Source organism: Cryptotermes secundus, unplaced genomic scaffold, assembly GCF_002891405.2.
Source record: "Cryptotermes secundus unplaced genomic scaffold, Csec_1.0 scaffold70, whole genome shotgun sequence".
Taxonomy (NCBI): Eukaryota; Metazoa; Arthropoda; class Insecta; order Blattodea; family Kalotermitidae; genus Cryptotermes; species Cryptotermes secundus.
Window position 1 is genome coordinate 217,611 of NW_019734964.1, and position 25,828 is coordinate 243,438.

General features: G+C 37.2%; 2 protein-coding genes across 4 annotated transcripts in view; both read right to left on the reverse strand.

Annotated features, from left to right (window-relative positions):
• The window catches only part of LOC111869047 (60S ribosomal protein L34), an 8,190-nt gene extending 6,978 nt beyond the window's left edge, over window positions 1–1,212 (reverse strand). Inside the window, exons 1-3 of the mRNA XM_023860243.2 lie at window positions 980–1,212; window positions 752–833; window positions 370–567 (exon numbers count right to left, since the gene is read on the reverse strand). Of these exons, the coding sequence (XP_023716011.1) occupies window positions 370–567; window positions 752–816 (263 nt within the window). The 5' untranslated portion in view covers window positions 817–833; window positions 980–1,212. The remainder of the gene's footprint in view (window positions 1–369; window positions 568–751; window positions 834–979) is intronic.
• A 1,495-nt stretch (window positions 1,213–2,707) lies between these two features.
• Window positions 2,708–25,828, reverse strand: part of LOC111868996 (disks large homolog 5) — a 50,059-nt gene continuing 26,938 nt past the window's right edge. For all 3 annotated transcript variants that reach the window (XM_023860154.2, XM_023860155.2, XM_023860152.2), the window contains exons 17-28: window positions 22,886–23,062; window positions 21,007–21,148; window positions 18,348–18,471; window positions 17,565–17,808; window positions 15,801–15,965; window positions 14,970–15,094; window positions 14,189–14,411; window positions 12,003–12,241; window positions 9,134–9,363; window positions 6,987–7,206; window positions 6,625–6,826; window positions 2,708–5,629 (exon numbers count right to left, since the gene is read on the reverse strand). In XM_023860154.2, coding sequence (XP_023715922.1) covers window positions 6,720–6,826; window positions 6,987–7,206; window positions 9,134–9,363; window positions 12,003–12,241; window positions 14,189–14,411; window positions 14,970–15,094; window positions 15,801–15,965; window positions 17,565–17,808; window positions 18,348–18,471; window positions 21,007–21,148; window positions 22,886–23,062 — 1,996 coding nt within the window. In that variant the 3' untranslated portion in view covers window positions 2,708–5,629; window positions 6,625–6,719. The remainder of the gene's footprint in view (window positions 5,630–6,624; window positions 6,827–6,986; window positions 7,207–9,133; window positions 9,364–12,002; window positions 12,242–14,188; window positions 14,412–14,969; window positions 15,095–15,800; window positions 15,966–17,564; window positions 17,809–18,347; window positions 18,472–21,006; window positions 21,149–22,885; window positions 23,063–25,828) is intronic.

The window sequence follows — 25,828 nt, forward strand, 5'->3', positions numbered from 1 at the left end:
AATACTTCAATGTAAATAGAGAATGATGTAAAATTAAGTTATATTAATTTTTAAGCTAAAATTGCCTGTACTTATGTATGTAACCTTTTGACTTGTTCTGTATCCAAAGGTACTAACCTACTTAGGATTTATACAATGTAAATAAATTCAATTCAATCTTCAAGATCACTTCCTTCTACATCAAATTTATTAACACTATAATCTTACACCTCTAAAAGCAAGTGCTAAGAATAACTTTACCTTGCAAAAACTTTCCTGTTTTTATGAACAGATAATTACTACGTGGTTATATAAAGTTTGAATATAATGTGATCCACAAATTATGTACAAAATGTGGTTTCAGCAAAGCCAATTACTACACGCACTCACCTTTCTTTCACACATTTGTGACAAAGTACACCACCATATGCCCTTTTTACTGTCTTCTTTCGCCTACACATGCGAGATCTTTCCATTGGTCTTGCTGGCTGAATACCTCTCAACTTGTCCTTGCATTGACCACACCTAGGTATCCTCTTTGGCTTCTTCAAATACTGATAAACCAATTTACCACCAGGCGTACGGACACTGTTGAGGCACAAATCATGTGACAATTGCTGAGGTACAAATCTGGTACTTCCAAATCACAAATGCATGCTAACATAACCTGTACGTTACACATCACCGAAAGCACTTACACACGATACCAAGAGTGTTTTTCGTTTTACCTTACCATATAGTTAATAACAAGAGATAATTACAAAATACTTACACTCGTCTTCTATTACTTTTCGTGTTGTACGACAAACGTCGTCTATACACCAGTCTCTGCACCATGTCCCTCGGTGTGAAATCTGTAAAGTACAAATTTTCAAATATACATTTTTATGAATAATACAATTCTGATAACACAAATACCATAACACTTTTTATCGTGTTATATAATTATGGATGATGCTTTCCGATTCTTCAATCACTAAATAACAAAAACATAGCTCACTTTTACCAATATGGCGGAAGCAGAATGTTAATAACTTCACCGCTCTAAATTCACTTCCGGAGGAAAGCGAGATCGATTTTTAGGTGCAGTAGTTATCGAAGTTATTATATGTATCTTTAAAATGGACTCTACTGGTTTATAAGGAAAGAATTATATTAAAAATCTTAAGTTTGAGCCATAGATTGCATGCGTCAATGAAAGTAACAACCACGACCGGTCACAGCTTCTAACTTGAACCGCAACCACAGACAATTCAATTCGAACGTAGCTCATACGGTTTGTACTTACCACGCCTACCACCAGGAGGGTGGAGAAAACTGCATGAGGAGCCTCATAACTTGTACCCTTCTCCAAGTATAATTAGAATGATCAAGTCAAGGAGGATGAGGTTGGCAGGGTATGTAGCACGAATGGGAGAGACGAGGAATGCGTATAGGATATTGGTGGGAAAGCCAGGAGGAAGGAGACCACTGGGAAGACCAAGGCATGCGTGGGTGGACAATATTAAAATGAAGAGATAGGATTGGATTGATCTAGCTCAAGATAGGGACCAGTGGAGGGCTCTTGTAAACATGGTAATGAACCTTCGGGTTCCATAAAATGTTGGGAAATTCTTGAGTAGCTGCAGAATTGGCAGCTCCTCCAGAAGGGCTCAGCTCCATAAGTAAGTATCATCAGGGATACCACGGTTGCCATCATTGCAATTTTGGTGCGGGTGAATTGACTAATGAAACACATATCCCCCCCCTTACTGTAATGGGTTGGCAGCTACAGCCTGTTCCAAGTTCATCACGTTAAAGAAAATTTCACCTCATCAGTATTAATCAGTAGTTCTGTCTTGTTCACAGGAAGTGGTTGAAAACTGGGCCCTTACTATTTCACTTCTTGACAATGCCAGAAAACCAAAGTGCCCCTTCCTGACAAAAATCAGTTTGTGGAGATCACTGATTAGAATGCCCCACTTTGGGGAAGGCAAAGCAGAGTATATTTTCTGGATTTGAATACAGTGTAGTTTCATAGAAGTCCTTGACATGTTGGAGGAATGTATAACTTCCATTCTCAGGGTTGAAAAGCAACAAACCAGCAATTAGCAGATGGAAATCAGAGTGCACAGCCTACTGAAAACCAGGCCTCAGAAAGAAGAAAAAAATTGGAGCAAAGGAAAGTAACTTGGCTAGGGCCATTTCAGAAATTGGAAGAGAAATCAGATATATGTCCAGGCAAGTCTGCCTGGGGAACAAGAAACAGGCACTAAGAAAGACTGTGGAGGGAGAACGTAAACGACATGATAAAGCAACAGCAGCAGTCAAGGAATGCTAGAAGAATGGAAGCTAGTGGGATGGGACTAAGTTCCTTGTACTGCGGCCACTTTTGGCCTATTGTACCTACCCCATATGACAGGTGAGGGTGATCGTGCAGCAATTGGTGGAATGAAGATTGGCAGGGGAACCTGAAGTACTCAGAGAAAACCTGCCCCAGTGCCACTTTGTCCACCACAAATCCCACGTGACCAGACCCGGCATCAAACTTGGGCCACCACGGTGGGAAGCCAGCGACTAACCGCTTGAGGTATGGCGTGGCCTAAGCTACCTACTTAACTTACTCATCAACCCAGAAGATGGGGATGATGCATTCTCCCAAATGCTGGTGGACTTCTACGAAACTACACGATATTACAACACAGAAGACCATATCCTTCATGGATTGCTATTAAAATTAAAACATGAATTTGTGACAAACCATACTGTCTTCTCTCCAATCTTTATTGTATTCCACTTACTATACATGTTCTGCATCACATATATGTAAACACATATTATTTACAATGTTTGCCTTGACTGACTTGTGACAATCACAATACTGTATATTAATACTTACAACATCCACACATCAGCATTAATAAATTATTTTTTGCCCAGTCAATACTAAACTAGCTGACAAAAACATATCCTATATAAAAAGCAAGTGTCAAATTATGTAGTAGTGTATATGTATATAAATATTTGTATAGGAAAGGAAATGATACTTGTATTGAGTAACACCAATTTTTAACACTGCAAGTGCCTTCAACTCTCTAGCAATTGTCAGTCTTAACAAGGTAGGTCAATTCCTTAGTCCCATGATTATTTATATTGCATTTAATATTTCAGATATACGTATTAAGAAACTATAGGAATATGTCCTCTTTTATATTTATAATCTTAACTGGTAGAGTCCTGCAGTGTAGAAAAATCTAACAAACATGTATAATAATATCATCCATACCTTTGTGCTATTTAATCAGTTCAAATTACTACATAAAATGTATCCTACACCCCTCCACCTGTTATTGGGCTATTTCATGTATGTACTAGGAAATGGGCATCAAAGATCGCTTCTGAATGGGGTTTGAAAGACTAAATCTGGTAATGGCAGTAGGACAGTTATGCAGTACACAAAGTCCTAGAAAAGCCATAACATACAACTACCACCACCACCACTTCCATTCATACTCAAAATACACTTCTGATACTAAACCTGTATCTATACTGATATCAAAAGTTAAAATTTTCATTTTCTATTTCAAAAACTGACCGCTAGTGTCAATCTGCATTCTGCCAGCAATTACAAGAGACGCTGCCAGGGAAGAAAGTAATGTCTGGTAAAAATAATTAAGGAAATATACAGTTCCATATTTGCATTAATACATGGGGCTAATCTCCTTTAACACAGTTTTAAACATACAAAATCCATAAAATTCATTTTACAAATTTATGTTATTTATATAACCATCCTCAATTATTTGGTGTATAGTATATTTAGTACATTAAAAACAAAAGTAAGAAACTTTTAGGGACATTCTACAACTGTCAACCCTCCATTTCAAATAAATAATAGTTTATAAGGAAGACAGACACATCAAATATTAAACAGGGCATATAAATACTCTTGGGTAACAAATGCTTTTGAGCACTGTGATAATTCTACAGAGCTTAAATATCACCAGATGATTACAGTATTAGTGACTTATTACAAAAGCTTATGGGTCAATTGCTTTCTCCTATTCCTCATCACATCTAATTGCCTCTCTAGTCCACTGATAAGTTTTTATACAGTTTAACGAAAGATCTAACCACCACCTCATCTGAGCTTCTGTAATGTATGACTGATTATTGTGTATTTTGATATCTTATACACAACATTGTTCAACCTAAACATCAAATTCTTTCAACAAACTTTTATATTTTGACAGCATGCATGATGTACTGGCACCCCTTGCCAAGTGGGGCAAAATTATCCAAGTCAGCAACAAATGACTGCAATATCAGATAGCAGTTCTTCATTAATATGCAGATCTCTACACAAATATGGTAACTTAAAAGAAGTTTCAGGCTTAGATGAACATAAGCTGAGTCATCAGTCAAATCAGTCAATATTCTGGAGGGGGAGGGAGGTAATAGTTTAGACACTGGTACTTACCTTTAAGCTATTTTAAAGAAGAAATTACAGAGACCACAAAAGACTAATTCTTACTCTGAACATATCTGTAAATAATATCTACTGTATAATGAAATGAAAATATCAGAATCACCATTTTCACCCAACACAAGATACACCATAACTATTACCGATTTGAAATATTATGCCTTTGTATTTCAGATGTACTTTTCACTTTCTGTCTTACATTAATAAAATCAGGGGCACGTCTGGCAGTATTATCATAGAATTTTTCCACATTAACTGCTCCCTCTCCCCATACTATATAAATGGTACCTATTCCATATTGCAACTGAAAACAACTGTACATCTTCCTGCATTTAGTACAGGCAACACTGATATATATACATTACAATGTGGAATAGTTACACCTCACCTGCAGGATCTTTGGATGTATCCATTGTAATTATAAAACTTACTTCGGTCCATGAAATGAAGTATATATCAGTTAAGTGTACTAGTAATGGCATAGAGGATGGTAACACTTTGATAAAACATCCAAAATTATTTCGAAGGTGCAGCCAACAATATGAAACAGTAACCTTGCACAACCCAGTCATCTGGGCTGACTAAATCTTGCATCTGAGTGAGTAGAGAAAACAGGATATTTGGTGTTCCTCTTTAATAGTAGTAATAAATAAATAAATATTTGGTTAATGATTTTCTCAGCTCAGCAACTAGACTGACTAGACTTCTATACTAGGACACTTGCATGTTTATTTACTTTACAAGGTACCTTTTAAGAGCACTCAAATTAGCTGTACACTTGAAAAAATATTTTCACTCTTCCAAACTGAGAGTCAATAATACTTAGAGGTGGAAGTGTCATGCCATGTGTAGGGGTTGAGCTGTGTAACTACTGACAACATTCAATCAATAACAAATAAGTATTGTCATTTCAAGCCACTGGAAGATGATATGCTCCTATCTTGTTGATATAATAATGCATTTCACTGTCCATGCAACTGCCTCTTCTGTTACTGTGTATCCTGCACTTCTTTAATGCACGTATGATGATAAATGTTGAACTCTGATGAATAAAAGTACTTGTGTCCTAATTTTGAAGTACCATGTTTGTATCTGAATTGGCTGTAAAGAACTAACTCCATGGCTTTAGTCCATAAGCAAACTAACTTCACCAATAAGCGGGAGTCACTCAGTCAGTCGAATTGGCTGTAAAACAAAATTAAAATTTCAGGTATATTATTTTGGAATTTATTAACTATGAAAAGATCATTTGCACAACAGGGTAAGATCTGTGGAAAGAATGGGAGATAAAACAATGGAATCTGAACTGTCTCTAGAATACCTACTATCAACTTCAACATTACTAAAACCTATGTAAGATTTGAGGCTTTCACGGCAGTGACTATGAAGAAAGCAGTCTTCTGGGATTTGGCGCCGTGTATATGTGGTGTTAACCGACGTTTTGGAGGAACGTATCGCCTCCATCTTCAGGGTAGAAGGAAAAATATAAGAAATCCACAATCACGGTCTCTTCGCTTGCAGATTTCTTATATTTTTCCTTCTACCCTGAAGATGGAGGCGATATGTTCCTCCGAAACGTCGGTTAACACCACATATACACGGTGCCAAATCCCAGAAGACTGCTTTCTTCATTACTAACACCTGTATTACTTTTTAGATCCAAGAGTGTCCTATCTTCCACATTTGTCTAGTTTATTCAAACTTATTGCATGACATGGAAATTTTATATCTTCTGGGTGGATGACACCCAACAGATTTTATGCCACAATTTTAAGGAAAAGGGGCTACAGTTAATGAGACTGCATAAGAACACAACTTATAACAATGTAATTAAAAAGTTATGATGTAGAATTATGACCTAATATATCTAAGATTTGGTATCTTTAAATAATATCTGTTCATATTTTCATGATTAGAAACTACAATATCAGATCTTTCACTGGAAATATTCAGAGACAAATCTGCTAAAGTACTTAATATGAAACCTCTAATTTTATGTAACTGTATTAAATATAAGACTCATTTATCTCAGTAACACTAGCATCCTGTATGACCTTTTAACACTGCATCTGAACAGTTGGAGACAGTGTCACCATGATAGACTTGTGCTTTCACATTTTCTTTCAGCTGGACACAAATCTGGAACCTACGAGATGGCATTCGCTTTGCAAACTACATACACTAAACCCTGTAATGGAAGCTATAAGGACTGCCATTTGTGCATATCCATTGCTGTAACAGGTTTCCCAGCAGACTCTGGGAAAGATGCTGACTGTCAAATCGAACCGCAGGGGACCCAAAGAGTTTTCTTCTGCTCCTGATCAACAGCTACCTTAACCTGTGTGCACATGTATGCCACATTCACACCTGCAGGGATCACAGCTGAAACAAAACAATAAAAAAACTGTATAAAATGTAATCTAAACAGAATGAGAGGTTTCAACTCATATTTCAGTAGAAGCCAGGGGTAGAAGTAAGATTAACATGACAGTACAAATTATGCTTTTATGCCATGAATACTGAGAGGAGTGATAATTGTTACCTGAAATGTAATGTCGGTATTCAGACTCCAACTTTGAGGCATGTTCATACATTTCTTTGGCTGCCTTAGCTGAAACTTTCTCCATAGAATAGCGAGTATCCTTCACTTCTTTTATCTGTTTTGTTGATTTAAACTTGATCAATAGCACTATAGGATAAATTTGGTGACGATGAAGCCTCTCCACAGAGGCTAGACTGATATCTAAAATGCAATGGCTATTCTGGAATGAAAATGATCATTATATACATATGCATTACTGTGAGAGACCATATTTTCTTTTTTATCACACAGTTAAAGCTGAATTTGCAACTGATGTTAAACCAAGTTTCTAAACTATAGCCTCTTTATACTATGACATCTGTAATGTAGCCATACAGCTACTCTACCCTCAATTGTGAAGAACTGATACACAATTTAGTCAACGTAGTGGAAGTGTAAATCATTTCCACCACAACTTCTACAAGCAGGAAATGTGGTTATAAAATATATCAGAATTTAACACTTTAACATTTAGTGAGCTGTGCGTTCACCATATCCACCCAGCAAACAGAATTTACACATCCACGCAGTATCTCATCCTTGGATGTATAAACACATTCCTTCTTTGCCTTTAAAACTCAGTTTGTAACTGGCCACTTTCAAGGTGTAGAGAAGCAGAATTATTCTTGAAAAACCTATCTTTGCTCAGGTGGTCAAGAAATTTCTCACCTTTTATGAAACATAAAGGTTCATATCCTGAGCTACATGAATGCTGTGTACTCATATGAGGTTCTATCAGAAAGTTCCTGGACTAGGTCAAAAAGGAAATGCTGGCTGAACTTAAATTTGGCTGCCATCTCCTTCAAAATAGTCTCCTTGGGACTGTGTACATCAATCTCATCATTTTTTCAGTGCTTCAGAAGCACCGTGGAAGTCATTTTCCTTAATACTGTTGAGTACTGTTTGCAATTCCCTTTGGATATTAGACATTGTTTCAAAATGCCATCCCTTCAGTTTCATTTTCAATTTGGGAAACAAAGCAAAATGATGGGGGGCTAAGTCCGGCAAGTTGGGAGGATGGGGAACAATAATCATGTTGTTCGTCACAGACTCTGTGGTTTTCAGGGATGTATGGGTGGACACACTGTTGTGATGAAGGAGCAATGCAGTGAATCTTCACATTTTCTGTTAAGATCTCCTGGAAAACTCCATAACTGATACCAAAGGTATCTGCAAGCTCACAGACTGTTTGGCCACAGCCTTCATGGATGAGTTCTCAGATCTTTTCAACATTTTCTGTCGTTTTTTTGGTGCTGGGTCACCCTGAACGTTTGTCATCTTCAACTGACACTCGACCCACCATGAAATATGAATGCCATTCGAAAACCATTGTCCGGCTTAAAGAATGTTCTCTAAAAGTCTCATGAAGCATTTCTAGGGTTTTGGTAGTGGATTTACCAAGTTTCACACAAAACTTGATGCAGACATGTTACTTTATTTTGTCATCAATCGCAGACAAAACGAAACACAAAGTCAAAAAGCATTCATGTAAAAACAATGCATGTTCACAATGCAGTGTCACGTGGCAGACTGATGCAATAGGCTTTAGAAAGTGTGACCTTGGCTTCCCTTCTCATCTTCTTTCACTAAAGCAGCTGCATCAGTAACAGTCAGGGAGCTTTCCAATATAATCCTGTATATTTAAGGTATACTGTAATATTATTCTTCCATATATGGAAAAATTTGGCATTTACAGTCAGACAGATGAATGGGCACACAGAAATGACAAAACAGACAATTTTCAAAATATACCTGAGTCAGTTATTCAACAACATGAGCTGGTATGAAAATGTCAACCAGGTATTGGAAGACAGCAAGAAGAGAGGTAAGTGCAAGAAATCAAAAGGGAATGACAGTGGGAAAAAATAAGAGATGATTATGTTAACAAACAACATTGCCATGGACACCATCTGAGTTTGAATATTACTGGTCCATATAAGGGTTACTGTTTGCTGAAATTGTTTAGACGCTGAGCATCGGTATGTGGTGCATCCACCCAATTGCTGAACTCCATGGAATTAAGGGTACTAACAGAGTTAAATAAGTTAAAATGCAACTCTGGATTAAAAAATATTGTTTTCAGCGTAAGTGAATGAAAATACAGTTACCTTATCACAGATTTCTTTCACAGCTGTAACAGTGGTGCACTCAAAGTTACTGCCTTTCTTTCGGAAGTCCACAAAAATGTTCTCTGATATCCCTTTCTCCATCATATTCAGAGGGCAGTGCATAACTTCTGGGACACAATGAGTGAACTTGTCAGGGAAATCCTGGATCAGTTTCTCCGTTACACATTCAGCCAGAGGTCCAACTATTAGGACTGGCCTGAACACTGGATCTAATGAAAAAACAACAAAAAAATTAATTTAGCTTGTATATTCACAGTAAAAAGAATATTTTAAAATTGAATACATAAAGTCCTTGAGAAACTAAGAGTCACTCATCCAGTCAATAAATCCCAAATCTCACTTCAGTCTCTCAAGTAATCTCTCAGATTTTTCAACAGATTATGTATACTTATCTTCCCTCCCCTCGCCTGATACATATACCTGGGCAGGTGCCCATCTCATTCTCATTTTTTTGAATATTATAATAAAATTTAGTCAACAGTAAAAGTTCCAAAGCTCCTTATAACGCAATTTTCTCTGGTCCTATACTGCTTCCTCTGCCTCAGACCCCAAATATTCTTCTCAGCACCTCATTCTAAAATGATCTACATTTCTCCTTCAGGGTGAGAGATGAAGTTCCACATTCATACAACACAACAGGTAAAACTACTTTTCTGTATTTTAGTCTTTATGCTATTAAACAGGAGACAGAAAGACAAAAGATTCTGAACTGCATAATGAAACCAACTTAGTTAAAGACAACTTGACACATGAAAATATAAAAACTTAAAATGTCAAGGAAAAGTAGCTCTGGAAGGCCTCTGAAATGATGGAAAGACTGTGTTCTGTTAATACTCACAACCATCAACCAGTGGGGCAGGACTTTTGTGTTAGCCATGTCCCAAAGCAGAAGGAGATAATGTCTGTATGCATGCAAGCAACTGAAGTGTGTTAACATTCCCCATCTGGCTGACATGATAGCTAAGAATGACATGCACTCCCTCCTCCACTCAGGCCTATATTATATTGTGACTCTTCTATTTGCATCTGAGCTTATAAACCGTTAGTGTAAGCCTGAAGGAAGTGACCATGGACTGGTTGGAGATGGCAGACAATGCATTATCTGATCATTTCTACTGCCAGTATACAGAGCGCCAGTGAACCACAAAGTTAACAGCTTTTGTTTTTCAAAGTGTTATCTGGGCTAACAGTTAACATGAATGCTATGTAGCAGGTTTCAAAAGGTATAATACTGAAAAGGAAGATAATATCTTCTAGCTAATGATCTTTCTGTTTAAAAGAGAACTGATCAGTGTTCTAAGGGCAAATAATTCAAGCCAACTGCTGAGTTGTAATTTCAAAACAGCACAATAAAAGAGGAGTAAAACTCGGGAGAACCATACTGTAGTATGTCCGCTAAAAGCCGGAATAGTTTAACCTGAAGAAACATCTGTTATTAGAGTATGGTACAATGAACAGTAACGCAACAATGGAACACAAAATGCAATATCGGCACACAACAGTTATGCATGCAACAATACAGGAATTGTGGGAAGCAGTGTTCTCTGTGAGCCCATGCCAAAAGTGACATCATGCAATAACAAAAAAGGAAGTCTCAGTGCAATTGAGATGTAGCATGAGCATTGGAACATAAAAATCAATGAATATAAAGCCCCAGGCCACCTGCTTTTCTCACAGACTTAGGGGTCCCCCTAACGCTCACCTTACACTGAATGGACAGAATATCCTGGGGTAATCTTCGATAAGAGGATTAGAGACTGCACATAGAAATGACTGAAGCCAAGACCTTCAGAACATTTATTAGAAATTTACTGTTTATTTGGAAGTGAGCCTTTAAGCACCAACATTAAACTAATCCTCTATAAAGCACTGATTGGATCAGTAACAACTTATGCTTGCTCCACCTGGGAATTTGCACAAGATATCTACCTCCTAAAATAGCAGTGCAACCACGCTCAGCATAGATCTACATCATTGGTGGATTCAACAGTGAGGTGCAACAGAATTCAGCAGAGATATATGACCCAGAGGTCAACCAATGGAATCTCATCAAAAAATGCTGTTTTAATGTAATGGCCTCTCCTGCACTGCCTAACATGGTTATGAATATGCCATAGGAAGATCCAATGGCATCCCTTGCATGTGCAGTGGCAACAAATATAATCTGATAACCAACAAATGGATACAGATACCTGATATCTATGACCCCCACATTAACTTCAGTACAGAAGTGACTGACGACATGACCTTCGCTGTCGGCAGACACCAAAATGTGACCACCATGAACATCCCGGAATGTTGTGATGAAAAGTCAAATAAATAGATTGATACAAGAGATATAAATATATGTATATCAGGTCTGTGGGCCTGTTACCATGGGTTTGAACGTATGTGATTAAATTGAATATAACAAGGACAGATAAACAGGGGAGAAGAGGCATGAGTTGCTGACCCTGGAAAGTAATTTGCAGAGTACAAATTAATGATACATTATAGTAACTTGTAGTTACAATTCTTAAGAATCCATATACCAATCCAAAACTTGTCTACAATCACTCAATCACGTGACGATACTTTTGAACCTCGTAACATGCAAGTCCTTAATAAATTCCTAAGAAGTTTTACTTTGTAATACTGCAGTCTAGACAGGTATTATATAAGGATAACAACAGAATTTCTGAGAGTGTAAAAAATGAATGCGGAATAAATAGCCACTGGGAAAACTTAGGGAGACAAGGTACACAAAACACAGTACAGCTTAAAGCTCAGCGTAAAATCTCTTTTGAAACCAAATTAACAAAAAATTATAGTTTACAAAAGTATGAGTTATAGAAAATCGTATACTTACAGTCAAGTCTTTCCACACGCTGGTATGAGCAAAGAGCAACCTCTTCATTCAGAGTTCCAGAATCACTATACCATCCAAGGTTAATGTTAGAGAAACTTGCTAGTTCTTTTGAATCTCGAGATGAACTGCGTTGGTGTTTCTTACGGCGAAAAAAACTACGTCTTGCAGATGTGGAGCCACGCCTTGCATCAGCCTCCAAGTCACCTAAACTGCGGCGCAAAAGTAACTCTTCTTCCACCCTAGCAATAACAATAATAAGCAACATCATTATTATCCATTTCTATTTTCATCACGATAGCATATCTTATGTCTTTATGTTTCTATCCAAGCATGAATGTCTACTTTAATACAGGGGATAGACAAAAATATGGAAACACCCAACAAAAAAACATTACCATGACTAATATGGTGTAGGACAAACTCTGGCTTGCAGAACTGCTTGCAGTCTCCTTGGAATGGATAAATAGAGGTCCTACATGATTTGCAAGGGAATCTTGTACCATTCTTCCTGCAAAACATTGGCGAGTTCTGTTAGCGATGATGGAGGTGGATAGCACGCATGCAGATTGCTCTCCAAAACAGACCATAAAAGCTCAATAATATTGATATCTGGCTATTGTGGGGGCCATGACAGACGTGACACTTCATCTTCATGCTCAGAAAACCAGTCCTGGACGATGTGAGCTGTGTGAACATGGGCACTGTCATCTTGGTAAATGGTATCACCATTGGGGAACAAAGTTTGCACCATGGGATGGACCTGGTCACCCAAAATGGTCACATAGTCATTGGCAGTGACGTGACTTTGAGGGGTAATGATGAGTCTGACAGAATACCACAATATGGCTGCCCATACCATGATCAAACCCCCACCATGTTTCACTCTTGGCAGCAAACAATCTGGATTGTAAGCTTGGGATGGCGTTCTCCAGACATAAACTGAGCCAGAAGTCGAAAACAGTGTGAAGGTGGACTCATCCGACCAAATGACCATCACTGTTCCATAGTCCAGGTTTTATGACTTCGGCACCACACTCTCCTTTTAGTGGCATTTTGATCACTGAGGAGTGGCTTTGGAATTGCAGCTCGTCCAGAAATACCCTGCTTATGGAGTTCCCTTCATACTGTTTTGGTGCTGACAGGCTTTGTGAGTGTGACATTAAGTTCAACAGTCACCTTTCCAGCTGTAGTCTTCTTATTTTTCGTCACAATTCTACGCAATGTTCGTCTGTCTCGATCACTCATCACACATTTTCGTCCAAGCTGGAGTTTATCAGATGCGGTTTTTTCAGTCCTCCTGTATGCGGTCATAATCTTGGATACCGTGCCTCACGAAATACCAAAAACCTCGGCTACCTTGGTTACAGAAGCATCCACCATACGGGCCCCAACAATGTGCCCACATTCGAATTCTGTTACCTCTGACATGATGCACTAAAAACTGCACAGAACACTGTCTTAACAACAAACGAAGCTTGAGACATGTTGCGGAGGTTGTACATATAGTGGTATTGGGCAGGTACGACAGCGTCAGCCACAAACGTTGCTAAAATAAAAAGCACTTCAATTCAGGCATGCATTTCATGAGGTGTTTCCATATTCTTGTCCATCTCCTGTATCTGCATCCACTCTTTACGTATCTTCTACAGAAAGAATTAACTAGCTACCTACAATCAAGATACTTCTCTGGTGCAAGACCTCATATGAGTATAGTTTCAATAACTGAATATTTTCTTAGCTCTCACAGATCATTTATGCTGTTCGATTTATGTACCCCTTCTTGAAACTGGCACAGGTGTCTGGAGATAGGGACTAGCTCTATCGATTGTGAAAAACTGAGCAGGTTTTATCTGAAGACGGAGACAGAATCCAGTCTCCAAAATGCTGTGTTTTGAAAAATAAACAGGACAGTTTTTAGATATAGACAAGATGATGGATAATGTCCAAAAACAAAATATGTGTACCTACAACAAATGCTGCATTTTTTGTTCATCCTAGCTACATGTTTCACCCATTATAAACTCATTAATTTTATTATGCTTAAAATATCAAGTGAGCTATGCAAGTCACCTTGTTCCTCATCATGTACTATCCGTTAACTGCCACTTCATCTGTTTTAGTTCTCAGCATTTATCCATGGACTTCAAAACATTTTGTCAAAATAAGAGCTGTCTATCATCACTTACTTGTACTTGCTAGGTATAATCCCACACTGCTGTCGATGACCATCTTCATCTACCAGCCAGGCCCTCCAATGTCCTGGCACTCCATTGAACATGGTGTTATCAACATAAAGAACGTCATCTTTGCGAAATCGAAGTTGTAATGAATCACCCAGATCACCAACCCGATCAAACATCGTACGTATATAAAAACTGTCTCCTGGTTTATCCTTAACTTCATTATAACCTGAAACAGTAATTTTTCTTTGTAATATGCCTGAGCAATGAGGTTACATCGATTGTACTCTAACCAACCATGCAATCCTGAGCCAGTTCACACCATGATAACCCATCTCAGTAAGAATCAATTTAAAATTATCCTTTCATCTTATTCCAAATAACCACTTTCCAAGGTTTCCTCAATTCCTTACTTCTCAGATCTGAATATTTTCCTAAGAACTGTCCTTTCAGATGTTTTCAATTTATGTCTTTCTCTCAGAGTTTCACATTCCTAATTAACACATTATAAAATAACTGCTTAAATATAAATCTTAATCTTCAGTGTTTGGAAAACAGGCAAATTTTTGCAGAGTTTCTGAAAATAATAATATGTATGTCCTAAATTTATATCTTTAATTTCATCAGTACATGGACAACATATAGTAGCATTTGCAAAAACACTTTTAACTTACTGTGGGCCAAAGAAAAAAATGAATATGACAAAGTACTGATTCATCCCATGAGAATTTAAAATTTGTCTCCTACAACTTCATATCAAATAAATGTCATGATGCTAATTACTTACGGTCCATATTGTACTGTGCAAGTACTGTCACTTTGTCAGCAGGTTTCGCGAGTTCATAGGCTGCCTCCTCAGCAGTAGCATGTCGCAAATCTGTTCCATTGTATTCTAGAATCTGATCACCAGTTCTGAAAATATATCACAAAATTATGAACATCTTAATTATCAGCAGATACACTGAACAGCATATTTACATTTTTTGCACACTGAATATTGCCAGAGATGTTCATTATTCGCCTTATGTCTTACCATAGTTTAAATGGAAGGAAATGGTTTATGGCATGCTTGTGTCCTTTACATGTTTTGAACCAATGGACAGCTTTTCAGTAAACTTGGTATGCCCACCATGATAGCAGATGTCAGCTCATTTTCACTCCATTTAATTCCATACCATTGGCAATACACACACACACACACAGCAAGGTGGGAACTATACTACCACTATCTAATGTAGAGCCATAAACTTTGCATGAAAATAGTCCAAGAATCACTGTAATTAGTGATATAAGATTTGTAGGAATGAAGGTATGAACTTTGTATACAATATTCATCAGTTAAAACATGTTGAAGGTGTGATACTGTAAGATAGCAGAAAGGTAGTAGAAATTGTGCACAGGAGAAGGGCTGGGGGAGGGAGGAAGATGAGGATGACCGAGGAAGGAGCATGCCTGTTAATCAGTACCTTGCACATATTATTCATGTGTTTTGACAGATGGTTAAAACCTCATAAATACTATCTGCAATGTATCTTGAAATAAAATGTTGTACCTCTGTATATGACCTGCTACTAGAGCATTTTTGATACCCATAATATTTATATAGCTTTTTCCTTACCTTAATCCTGAATTGTAAGCTAAAGAATCAGGCTGAACACTATGCACAAAGATTCCTACTGCATTTCCTCCAACCAAACTTATACCAAGATTGCTGCATTTTCTAGTCTCAATGAAGAGAAACCGCTCATCATGAATCGGGGACTTGTTAGGATCATCTGGACTCCTGCAGTTAAAAAAGGCAATTAAAATGACTGTGTTGCTAACAAGAAAAAAAAAAGCTGTACCATAATTATACCCCAATTAAATCATTTTTGAAGTTCAACACAATTTACAACATACATAATCAAACTATATGTCCAGTAGATTAAGATAAGTAGGTGAGTTGTTTACTTGGCTATTTTAAAATTATGTATCAGCTACTTAGTTTATGACATATGGAAGATAAATTTGGAGAGAACCATTTTCTGGAACTATTCCAGCATTTTCCCTAGGGCATCAAGAAATCCTAGAAAGAACTTCTGTCAGTATACACCCTATATCTAAGCAGAAATTTAACATCACAAATATGAAGCAGAACATTACACCATTATGTATGGTTTAGAGTGACTAATTCACTGTCATTTAAAACAAATAGGCACACTAATTTACAAGTGTATTCTTTGCAACTTTAGGTACCAAACTGTTTTGACCACCTTACCACTGTTCACACAGTGCTGATACAAATCAGGTGTTGCAAAGCAAATGTTACCATAGCAATCACTGCAATGTCAGAAACTATTTCCATTTGTACTGCATCGAATATTTCAAATGTCAAGGATTATCTTAAATAAAAGCTGGTCATCTTAATGAGATTTATACTTTGCTAATTGCTTGTACCAAGCTGTTTTGAGAACATTTTTAAAGTCCGAGTTCAACTTCAAGTACAATAGGAGCCATACTGAATAATGAAAAGAAAAAACCTTCATGGTTTTAGTCCACAAACGAACTCTATTGACCGAGCGACCACCGCTTGTCAGCAAAGTTAGTGACAATTTTAGCAGATAGAGTGTGTCGTGTGGTCAGCGCAACGAATCCCCATGGCCGTTAATCTCGGTTTTCTAGACGGGCCGCTATTTCCTTGAAATACCTCCTCAATTATCATCACAAGGTTGAGTGGACCCCGTTCCAGACCCACTACTTCTCAGAAAATGTGGTAGCTCCAGGAATCGAACCCAGACCTCTGGATCTGTAGCCAGGAACTCTCACCACTAGACCACAGAGGCGGTCACTGAATAATGAAAGAAAATAAAATTCACTTGACAATTTTTAGACCAAATAGTCTGGCCTATTGGTAACATTCCAGACTTGTATTCAGGTGCTTGAGTCAGATCTCAGCTGGAACGCTGGCCATCCTGAATGAGTTTTCCATGATTTTCCTCAGATCCTCTGGGCAACAGCCAGAAGAATATCCTGATTAGGGCACTGTTGCTTCTTTCCAAATCCTTTCTAACTCATCATTCCTTAATCATACCATCTGACTACAGTCTCAATACTTACAGCACTCTTAAAAAAATGATAATTTTTAGGGTGGACCATAAAATTCCATATTTCACCAAAGTATGTTGGCAGTTTCAGAAATGGAACATAGAACTTGCCATAATACCCTAAACATGAATTTATTTTGTGCAAATTTGTAAAGAATGCACAAGGTTTTCAAGTGATGAAGAATTCCATGTAACATGGATTTATGGAATATACAATAAATGAATGAATGAATGAATGAATGAATGAACGAATGAATATAGACCTCCCTTTGCCTGGACCTTTCATAACATCTCATTACCTCACAGTAGCATTCTGTCTTTGGAGAGTGGAGACAGCTTGTGCTATTTGGCTGCGAGTGAGAGTTCCATGTGAAGACTGCGGTACCCCTCGCAGACTTGATATGGACGAGGGGGACAGTTTCTCAAGTTGGAGAGGTGCTGGTCTGTGAGGCGTTTTAGGTGAGTTGCACGGAGTGGGAGATCCAGACCTGGAGGGGCCTCCTTCACTACTTGAACTCACAGAACCTTCCAATTCATGATACTCTAAAATAAATTAAAATGAGGATATATACAAATATTCTGCAATTATAAAATAATCCATTAACACAAACTTTTCCATATATGTGGCTTTGAAGTAAACCAAACTCTTTTTCTGAATTCACTAAACACTGAAACTTCTGTACCAAGAGCATAAAGTTCAGCAACAACAAAAAACCACAGCTGCTAGTGGCTGACACTAAGCCAAGCTGTAACCTTTACAATGTTATATCTGCAGAAACTGAGGAAATGGATAAGTGTGAAATAATATTGAACAGCTTAAGATGGTGGACTTGGTGACCAGAAAATTTATTATTTAAGCAGATCACAGGTCCATTATCAGAATTATATTGGCCAGTCAAGAGCACTGAAAGTAAAGAAGTTAAAAAAAAGACCCAATTATCACAAATTCTTCAGTATGCAGACTGGGATTATACAAAACAGTAACATAATATTTCACACGATTGAAAGTTCCATAGCATGCTGATCAAGCCTTAAACTATACTGAAAGTTTACTGCATCATATAGGAAAATCTTTCACTTACTGTCAGGGCTGTACTGCACCAACATAGTTATGGAGTTTCCACACTGTCGCAGTACGTTAGCTGCCAGCTGATATGTTGCACTACGCATGTTAATGCCACAAACCTCAAGGAGCTGATCTCCAACCTGTTTATTTTCAGCACATTTTAATTCAACTGAGAGCTTCCAAAGCTAATATAAATATAGTACAAATATTTCATACCCAAAAATATAAAAGGGCTATTCAGAAAGTAACCTCCAGTGAACTGTTAACAAAACAATGAGGAAAACAAATTTATTTTATACAAAAAAAAAATATGTATATACTTAAAACTACTCCTCAATGTAATCACCACCAGAACTGAGGCACTTGTCATATCGGGAAATAAGTTTTGTATGCCTGTGTCAAAGAAGTCTGCCACCTATGAGCTCACCCACGTTTTGACACCTTCTATCAACATCTCATTATTGTAGAAGCACTGTGATCCCAACTAGTCCTCCAGATAGGTAAACTGGTGGTACTAGCTTGGAGCAAGACCAGGGCTGTAAGGAGGGTGGTCAAACAACTCTCAGCAGAAATGCTCCAGCAGTGCTCGAGTGCAAGCAGCTGTATGCAGATGCGCAATGTCATGGAGGAGCTCTACATCAGAAGTCAGCATTCCACACCTTTCATTCTGAATAGCCATATGCACTTTTTTAGTGTTTTGCAATACACTTCTGAGGTTACTGTGGTCCCCTGCTGCATGAATTCCACCATCAGCACTCCTTTCCCATCCAGTCCCAGAAAACAGTTGCTATCAGCTATCTGGCATACGGACAATGTTTGTTTAAACTTTTTCAGCTTGTTTGGTGAATGTGTGTGCTTCCACTGCTTTGACTGCTACCTGATTTCAACATTCACAAATGAAACCCAAGTTTCATCACCTGTTACTCTTATGATGTGACTGAGAAATTCATAGCTGTCTTTGTGGTATCGCTGAAAAAAAGTCAAAGCTGAAGCCATTTTTTGCATTTTGTGTGCACCTGTAAGAATTTTTGGAACCCATCTAGTGTAGAACTTGTGATAGCCTAATAATCTCTTAGAGAACACATACATGTGAAACTTCATCCATGATATGTATATACTGGACGTCTTGTAATGCACTCAATTTCACCTGTTATTCACGACATGTTTCGGCAACATAGTGCCATCATCAGGTGCCCTAATTACGCTAATCTATTGCATTGCTTGCCTTTATATGTCTTTATAAAAGTATTTAAAAAGTGCGTATTTGTCAACTATAATAAATTTACACACACTAAATTTATTATAGTTGACAAATACACACTTTTAAAATACTTTTATAAAGACATATAAAGGCAAGCAATGCAACAGATTAGCGTAATTAGGGCACCTGATGATGGCACTATGTTGCCGAAACATGTCGTGAAGTAACAGGTGAAACTGAGTGCACTACAAGACGGCCACTGCATACATATCATGGATGAAAATCAGTGCAACAGGACGCTAAAATACAACACGTGAAACTTGTTGAAATTCACATGAAAGTCCTGAAATTGTGAAGCACCATCATTCACACATTTTTTGGTCAACATTTTGAACATCATCATCACTCACTACAGATGGATACCTGCTTCACTCTGCATAATGAAAATTTATTCACCCATCTCTGAACATTCTACACCACTGTCTTATAGTTCCTTACTCGTTACATTTTGGTGGTAAAAAGCTCATAATTCACAATAGATTTCCACACCACTCATGTTTTTAGCATGAAGAAAGAGGATGGCGGAATACATTTTGCAGCTGGTGGGATTATCAATCACAGGACATATCATAACACACTCTGTAGAGACAAGGCGGAATACATTTTGCAGCTGGTGGGATTATCAATCACAGGACATATCATAACACACTCTGTAGAGACAAGAACAAACATTAGCTGACAAGTCATGTAATGGTTTACAGGGCAACGAGTTATGCGATGCTACCTCATGTGTGCAACCTCTCCCCACTCCTACATTAGCTGCCCAAAACAAACAAAGGTTACTCTCCGAATAGCCCTTGTATATGCATGTACAAAATCAGTTATACCAAGTACAAACAAATTTAACATGATATGTATATATAAAGGGGTCGAAAAAATTATACATATTTTAATAGAAGTTATCTATGAACTATATTATATTTAAGCATCCTGTTGCACTGTACACTTTTATATGTAATAATACAAATGCCGTCATGAAGGCAACAATTTATTTGGTTGTAGTTCTTTGTCTTTTCTTCCTCTACGCTACATGTTTCGGCCGTAACTGGCCATCATCAGGTGTATTTTTCACTATGTAGCTGTCACACTGCACACAATCCAAAATCTAAAACACCAGCCTGTCAGTTTTGTTTAAAATCATGCTAACATATGCTTGTCAATTTGATTTTTGAATTCCAGTTTAAAATTTAAAATTCAAAATTTAAAGTTTTAAATCACAGGGATACCTGCTCTGTGTCTACATGTGCTGACACAGAATAATACATGAACGGTGTTGAAAACAAGAAATATTAAGACAAATGCCGTAGTATGGAAGAGTATATTACTAAGAAATATCTACCAGCAATTTACTCTAACACAACATGACTACAGATGTTATCACTTTCTTTCCTTTCATTATCCAGTCCATGCTCACCTGCAGGCCAACTTGTGAAGCCAGACTGTGCTCACTCACTGTTGAAACAAACACTCCCCCACTCTCCAAACAAGAGATCTGGATGCCCAATGGCTCAACTGATTTATCTATGTGCACCCGGCGCAACTCGCCAGGCGATGGTCTGTAAGGCAAAAAAGGAGGATTAGAGTAAAACTGCTGCAGAAATAAGTCACCACCATCATCATATCCTCCTCCTCCTCTTAGATCCTGAATTCTCTTACCCTACGACTGCCAATCATTCCACTTTATAACTTCAAATTCCTTCCTACATTATTACTCCTTGTAATCACAAGTGATCTTGATTTGCCCCTTAAACATTTAACTCACATAGGTGTCCAGCGAATTGGTTTTGGTCATCTGTGTTTCTCACACTTTCTATATGGCCATATCACAACAAAATTCCATGCATTCATTCATTCATCCATCCATAATCTGTCAGAAGACAGGTCCACAGTCTCTTCCAGAACAGTTCCTCCACTTAATGCAATCTAGAACGTTCTCCTTCAAATGAGAATATCCTCTTCTGTCCCCAAGGTCATCCAGCATCTTCTTACGTCTTCTTCGTCTTCTGGTCACTTCTATCCACCCCTCTATCTTCACATACATGGTTCTCTGTTTTTGGAAAGAGACTATCCAGGAAAAGTGATAATGTGGTAGTTTTCCCATTTGCTTTCCACATCGCAGTACAACAGCCGTTCAAACCACTCTGGTCATGCCTGTGGCTATACGAACTTGAACCATCTCCAGCATCATTTGCTCTGTGCTTCAAGTCGCTGCTGATTACCCTACTGATATTCAAGCTTGCTTAAACTTTCTTCTGATATCCTATTTAAACAAAATTATCTTATCTATTATGAAAACAAAATATATAGAACTCTGGCTATACATTATATATTCAAGTTCATACTTAAATCATTCAGTCGGATGTTGGCAATATATATAGGTGTATCACCAGTCTGGAACTACAGGTACTATGTCTTCTCTTTGTTGCAGTCATGAGGTATCAATGGAATGGCCACCAAAATCCTCATGATCTTGCCGTGTGGTTTCAATTACACAATGAAATTATCTGTGCAACTAACTTTAACCCATACTTATATTTTATATTTATTTATATTTTACTTATATTTTTACACACAAGTTTTAATCTTCAAAGAATGGTTTTCAGTGCCTTCTTGATAATGAGAAATTTTTTGAGGGTTACTGGCAATCAACTGATTATCTGATTATTCATTTTTATAGAATTCTGCTCTCTTATTTCTGACCATGATTCACACATCACAGATATTTTTGAATGATTATAGTAAAAATAAGGGAGTAAGATTCTAATAAAGTGAATAATAAGGTGATTACTTCATTGTTAATAATCTAAACAACACTTCTCACAACCAAGAAGGCTCTAAAGAAAGGAAATATGAAAGTAAATGAGCACACTCATGTGCTGTATGGGACAAAGGCTTGATGGACAAATAAAAAATCTCACTGTATCATCCTGACCTTACACATTTCAAATTTTACCTGTGGGGCATCTGAAAGTTAAGGTATATGTTATGAAAGCACACAATGTCAGGCATCTTTAAGAGTAAATTCTTACAGCGTGCAGTAAGATTACACCATGAACAATTCTCCAGTACTGGCAAAAATGTTTGTGTATATCCATTGGCATGAATTAGGGAAGTAATGAGCATATTTTATATTACAGCTGTGTTAAAACTCTAACACTGCCAATGGTTTCCAAGTTATGTAACATTCTAATATATTAAATTACTGTACCTGATTTCTGGGAATGAACTTCAGTGAAGAGATATTGTACAAAAGAGTAGACTACAGAATACTGGAACTGGTATGTTACACTCACTTCTGTGAAAAGCAGTAGTCTGGTACAGAATTGCGTTTGTTTTCCCTGTGTCCAGGACTTAGCACTTCCACATGAAATGTTGGCATTGGGCTCCCTCGATCTGATGTCCTCTCAATGCTCCCTGTGGATATTTTACCAGTGCTACTCTTACTGGTCACACTTGGGTTGGAGGGGATTCTAACGGAAAAGAAAAACACCAACAATATTTCAATGATACAGAAACAAAACTCACACAAACACCAAATTTACATATATTTATGATCTTCCACTACTCAAAATTTAAATTCAACATGGCGAACAAGTAAAGGTCTGTTGCACCGAGATAAACAGGGCTACAAAACTGTGATGTTGCAAGATCTTCCATTTGAATTTGCCATGTATGGCAATGCTAAAAACAGCAGTGGTTTCCTACAAGTTGGCAACACTGTGCACAGCTCTATTATTCTGTATACTTTGCTTCATATATTTAAAAATCCTTACAAACTAAATATGTCTTTCATTTATGCAAATTCTGATAATCAGGTCCTCAATCTTCAAATTAAAAAAGAAGTACAATATCATTAAAACAAAAACAACAATCACAAGTACTTCATTTTTACAAAACATTATACTAAGACATGAGAACAAGGAGACAGCAGAAGTACCAAAGACTAAAGTATGCTTACTGCTTTAACTCTCATAATTTGAAAATCCTTACTACCACACAACTTACAGCCACCTGCCATCACATCTGAATAGCAAAATATCCTCACATATTCATCTGTTACTATTTTCCTGTTTGTTTTGTAAATGATTTAACATGCCAGTTCAACAGCAATTATTACATAGTACTGAAAGAGAAATGACAGAATGCCTATAAATGGGATACTGGGAAGAATTTGATAGATGTTATCATGGCCTGTTTATAAGTATTTTAGATTTGTTAACATTTCCCTCGGTTCATCCAGGCAAATCCCGGAACAGTACCATAAAAAAAAGAGCCATTACCAGCAACATATCCCTTACAATTCATGGTCACCTTTACCACTATCAACTGACACCACATAATATCTATGGTAGATATACTGTCATAATTTCCCATACACATTTTAATTCATTAAATGGAAATGAGTCTGAGGAAATAAATGGTGTGAATAAAAGTATATCAGAAGTTATGTGAATTAGGATGCCTGAAGATTAGAAAACATGTTCAATAGGAGCTCTGGTTTTCAAATCTGTTAACTGAAGTATTCTGGGCAGAAAATATGGCAAATAACATTATACCATACTGCAGCATCCTCTTGCAATGTGTATTCTAAATTAACACTTACACTTCACACCATTACTGTGAACTTCACCAGTGTATTAAAATTCACACTTCAAAAGCATTCATCTCTTCCTATTATTCAAACACTACATGTTTCAGCCAAAATGGCCATCATTAGGTGTACAAACTGTATTTCCCCACTGCTACATTTAATAAGACGTATTAAAGATAAGCAGCGACACACACAGAGAGAGCCTACACAGAACAATACCTGAACAGGGATAAAACAAGAAGTAGCCGCTGCAGCACTATAGACATAGGGTGTGTACCCCGAGAAAATTTTAATTTTTAAAAATTTGGAAAAAGAAAAAGAACAGAAAATTTATAGACACTTTAATTTGAATTGAAGTTTTAAAAAAGTGCCAATTTTAGAAATCAAATTGATGCGTGTAGGTTAACAAAGATTTTATACATACATACACACAATTGGAAAGACTGATGATTTTAAATTTTAAACTACAGGCAGTGTAGCAGCTACGTAAGAATACACACCTGATGATGGCCATTTAGGGCCGAAACATGTAGTGTGGAGGAAGGGAAGAAGAAAGAACTACAATTAAATTGTTGCACTTAAGACGAAGTTCGTCTCCTATATTTCCTCTATAACTTGCACACCTAATGATAGCCAGTTGGGCTGAAACATATACTATTCAAATAATAGGAAGAGACGAATGCTTTAACATATCAATGAAGTTCCTCAGGAATGATGAGAAGTGTGACTGCAAACTGAAAATAACACCTGAAAATTCTTCACATAAAGGCACTGGTTTTTTACTCTTTATGCAGATAAGCCCATCTCACAGTTCTAACTAACTGATTGCAGAACTAAGTCCAGTCCATTTCCTGGACTACTTTATTTTCATGCCTTATTATGGCTGTTTAACACTTTTCCTCCCCCACAGACTAAATACAAGTTATATGAGAAAATTCTGAATATACAGTATGACTATTTCTTCCATGGCTCACTGATATGTAAATCACTGGAGTCTAAAGTGGCAGCAAAATAAATTACATATCCAATAGAAGAGGCTTAAAGTCATCTATGGCAGTTAAATCTAACTATAAACATTTAATTATAGCCAAAAGTGTTACCATGTACTGAAACAGTGACAAATGGAACACTGCCAGCAGCTGGATCCCATGGTCACACATTCACAAAATAAAACTCTTCCTTCATTTTGATGGGAAAAATAGATTCAAGCTACCATCAATACTGTCATTAACTTCAGTCAAAATAGTATATAAATATGTACTCAAACAATGTTATAGTTTTGAACTGTAGAGAAATTGAGCTATACAATATGTTGTGATGTACTGTGTGTTTGCCTGATTCTTCAAGTTCACACTGGCTATTTTAAAAGTAAGAACATGCAGCTGATACATAACAATGGCCTTCACAGAGCTCGTGAGTCAATATTTATCATTTGACATTGGCCAGTCAGCCAATGAATTTCCTTGCATCTGGTTAACATGTGACAATTATGAAAGTAAATATTAAAGCATTGCAGCTGTTCTTAGAAGTACAGGATAATTTGATAGCTAATGTTCCAGCTAAGAACAATAAACTTTCCCATTTACACTAGTCAATTAATGAAATGATGGCCAATAAACATAGTTTGTATGTATTTTCCCTTTCC